Source organism: Diaphorina citri, unplaced genomic scaffold, assembly GCF_000475195.1.
Source record: "Diaphorina citri unplaced genomic scaffold, Diaci psyllid genome assembly version 1.1 scaffold5968, whole genome shotgun sequence".
NCBI classification, from domain to species: domain Eukaryota; kingdom Metazoa; phylum Arthropoda; class Insecta; order Hemiptera; family Psyllidae; genus Diaphorina; species Diaphorina citri.
The window spans coordinates 1-3,441 of NW_007383344.1; the positions used below are offsets into that span (position 1 = coordinate 1).

Genomic DNA, 3,441 nt, shown 5'->3' on the forward strand with positions numbered 1-3,441 from the left:
AAAAAAAAAAAAAAAAAAAGTTGTGGGACTCGTCTAAATGGGAAATCTGGAGAAAAGAGGAAAGCAAATCGTGGTCCCTTCATTTGTAATAAAATTGGGAAAGCCGATTGTGATTGGGGAAAACTGGATGAACGGGGAAAATTGCCGGTCCCTTGGACTCCCAATTAGACAGGTTCGACTGTATTATTACAAATAGATTTCCACATGGAAAACTCCTTCTATTACCGTGGTGACTGCAGAAAAATTACAATAAAATTGGAAAATTTGTAGTAAATTACAAAAAAAAAAGAAAAAAAAAAAAAAGAAATGGAGTTGTACAAAATGTTCAGTGCAACATAACTTGGTGTAACCGAGGTGTGAAAAAGTAGGTCAATGTACCGACCAGTGGTGTAGGGTGGAAAATCTCGGGGAAACGAAAGTGAGTTAACCTAGCCCAGCAATATTGGAATTTCGGTGGTTTTACGAGTCTAATCATTGGTGCTACGTTTCTACCGTCTTCTTGATCCCTAGTGTGCGGCGTCCATTTTTGTTTAAGGCTATTGCACTGCTACCTTAAAAGATAAAACTCTCTTTAAATTTAGAGCTTAGTAATTTTTACCTCTGGTATTTAACGAAGTTAGTTCCAAGTTCCGATGTGACAGTGTTGCATTTAGGATGTCCGTTTGTAAGTCGAACCCTATCCCTAGTGTGCCGCGTCCATTTTTGTTTAGGACTATTGCACTGCTACCTTAAAAGATAAAACTCCCTTTAAATTTAGAGTTTAGTAATTTTTACCTCTGGTATTTAACGAAGTTAGTTCCAAGTTCCGATGTGACAGTGTTGCATTTAGGATGTCCGTTTGTAAGTCGCCACTGGTGACTTTATAAATAATAATCCGGATTCCGGAAGAATGAATTAAAAGCTTTTGTGAGAAGAGAAAGAGGAGGAGGAGGAAGAGAAGGAGAGGAAGAGGAGGGAGTGAGAGATAATAAAAAGAAGGCTAAGAATATTAATGCTTCTCTCTTGCGTCTTGTTGGATATTTTGTCTCCGTTCTTTTACAGCATTTAAATTAAAGAAAGGAAAAAAAAAGAGAGAGCAGATTAAGGGAGCTTCTCCAGGAAAAGAGAAAGGAATGGATTAGCAAACGAGCAAAGTGACACGTTGAACTTTCTGGTTGCAGGTTTTTGCAGTGGAAGCAAGCTTAACAATCCTGGGACCCCGGGGGTAAGCTTAACATTGCAATCCTGGGACCCTTCGAGAGAAGGAAGACAGGATAGGAGAAAGCCAGCCGTTCCGAGAACGAACATTATCCCATCAGGATAAAATCCGCCCCGGGCGGGAATCGAGTCCGCGGCCTAGCGCTTACAAGGCAGACGCACTACCAACTAAGCTAACTAGGCTGGCCATTAAAGACTTTAATTTAAAAGTTATACAGAATATTCTATCACAGTATTCAAAACTGAAGGGGCTACAAAGTAAAAATGAAGGCACTGCATACACAGAAGTTATGTAATGAAGGCGCTACTTACAGAGAACATGGAGTGCTATCGAGGCAGCTGCGGATGACCCAACCATATTGTTAGCAACACACAGGTAGATGCCGGCCGAGTGCCGGTTCGTATGCCGGACAGTGAGAGAATTGCCGGAGTATGAGTATTCGCCACCGGGTAGATTGTTGTTCTGAAATAAAAGTAGAATAGAAGAAGATTTGAATATGAAAAAATAAATAAAAATAGATAAGATACACATAAATAGAATATCGACCTAAATTAAATAGGACACCCTGTTGATAAGGCCAGAATATCCAAATCCTCTCGGCCCGAGTGGGTAACAGTAACACACACGGCTTGTCCTCTGGAGGCCCCGTATTCGATTCACGGTAGGTAGGTAAGTTTTTTTTTATGGAAATTTGGGGTGCACTCATCTTTGCAAGGAGTGCACTCATTGAGCAGCTTCGTGAGTACAAATAAACAAGCAATAAACAGTGGATGTGCTAAAAATCTCAAGGATTAGGTGGTGCAGACTGTAAAAATTTAACAGGGGGCACTTTTTTACTTTCCTTATCCTATAGGAAGGAAAGTAATGTAATCGGGTCAAAATTTCGATGGTCAGTTTTTAGTGCCAAAACACGTTCTGAGGTCCCTAGAGCCTAAATCCAAAGTTTCAGCCATTGGTCCGTGTGTGTGTCTGTCTGTGTGTCTGTGTGTCTGTGTGTCTGTGTGTCTGTGTGTCTGTCTGTCTGTCTGTAGTTTCAGCCATTGGTCCGTGTCTGTGTCTGTGTGTCCGTGTGTCTGTAAACAAAATATCTCGAGAACGGTAAGAGGTAGAGACTTGAAATTTGGTATGTAGCTGTCAAATGTGACAAGGATGCGACACGAAACTTTTGGTTAGGATCGGTGCAACGGTTGGCGGCATTTTACCGCTTTTTGGCGGTTTTTGGTGTAATTTAACAATATCTCGGGAACGGTATAAGCTAGAAACTTGAAATTTGGTATGTGGTTCACTAATGTGACAAGGATGCAACACAAAACGTTTGTTTGAGATGGTTGCTGCGCTTGGCGGTATTTTTACCGCTTTTGGACAGATTTCGACCGTTTTTTGGCGGTTTTCAGCTATAGCGACAAAACGGTTAGAGATATTGTAAAAGTTAGGGTAAAAGAACACTCAAATAAGCATCATTCAATAGGATAAGGAAAGTCGTGTGATGTTCACACCAGATTTTTTAGGAAAAGAACAAGAAAAAGAAAAACTAAAATAGGTACGTGAAATTTTATCCTTAGTCCAATTATAATATTGGACACAAAAAGTCACTCACCTTTCTAGTCCAGGTAATATTGGGTACAGGATTGCCATCCGCTTTACATTCCAGAGTTACGGAATAACCCTTTTTGACCTCGACTTTACCAGCGCCAGACACGTAGATAATCCGAGGGGGGACTGAAACATAGAAATAATTAACCCATTTAGTCTCAGATCTTTTTTAGGTACAAAAGTGGATAAAAATACCCTAGTAAAATAACACAAGGAAATAAAAGTGGATAAAAATACCCCAGTAAAAGAAAACTACGTAGATAATCCGAGGGGGGACTGAAACATAGAAATAATTAACCCATTTAGTCTCATATCTTTTTTAAGTACAAAAGTGGATAAAAATACCCTAGTAAAATAACACAAGGAAATAAAAGTGGATAAAAATACCCCAGTAAAAGAAAACAAGGAAATAAAAGTGGATAGAAATACCCCACTAAAAGAAAACAAGGAAAGTAAAAATAGAAACAGGGCAGTAATACTCCGCCAAGATCCGAAAGTATCAAATAAACACTACAGTGCATCCACTAGGGAACCAAGTGTTGTGTCAACAAGAAAAAAAAAAAAAAGAACAACAAGTAGTCCAGTAAGATGGGGATTTTTCCAGGAAAAAATTCCCAAAGTTTTTTTCTCGACGGTTTTATATGTATTTT

At 39.3% G+C, this 3,441-nt stretch overlaps 1 protein-coding gene across 1 annotated transcript; it reads right to left on the reverse strand.

Annotated features, from left to right (window-relative positions):
• Nucleotides 1-1,509: 1,509 nt before the first annotated feature.
• Nucleotides 1,510-2,917, reverse strand: LOC113472533 (lachesin-like; the record flags this gene model as incomplete). The annotated part of the gene is made up of 2 exons (XM_026832313.1): nucleotides 1,510-1,660; nucleotides 2,796-2,917. Coding segments are annotated over 2 exons (273 nt in total), but the record flags the coding sequence as incomplete, so codon positions are not given.
• Nucleotides 2,918-3,441: the final 524 nt, after the last annotated feature.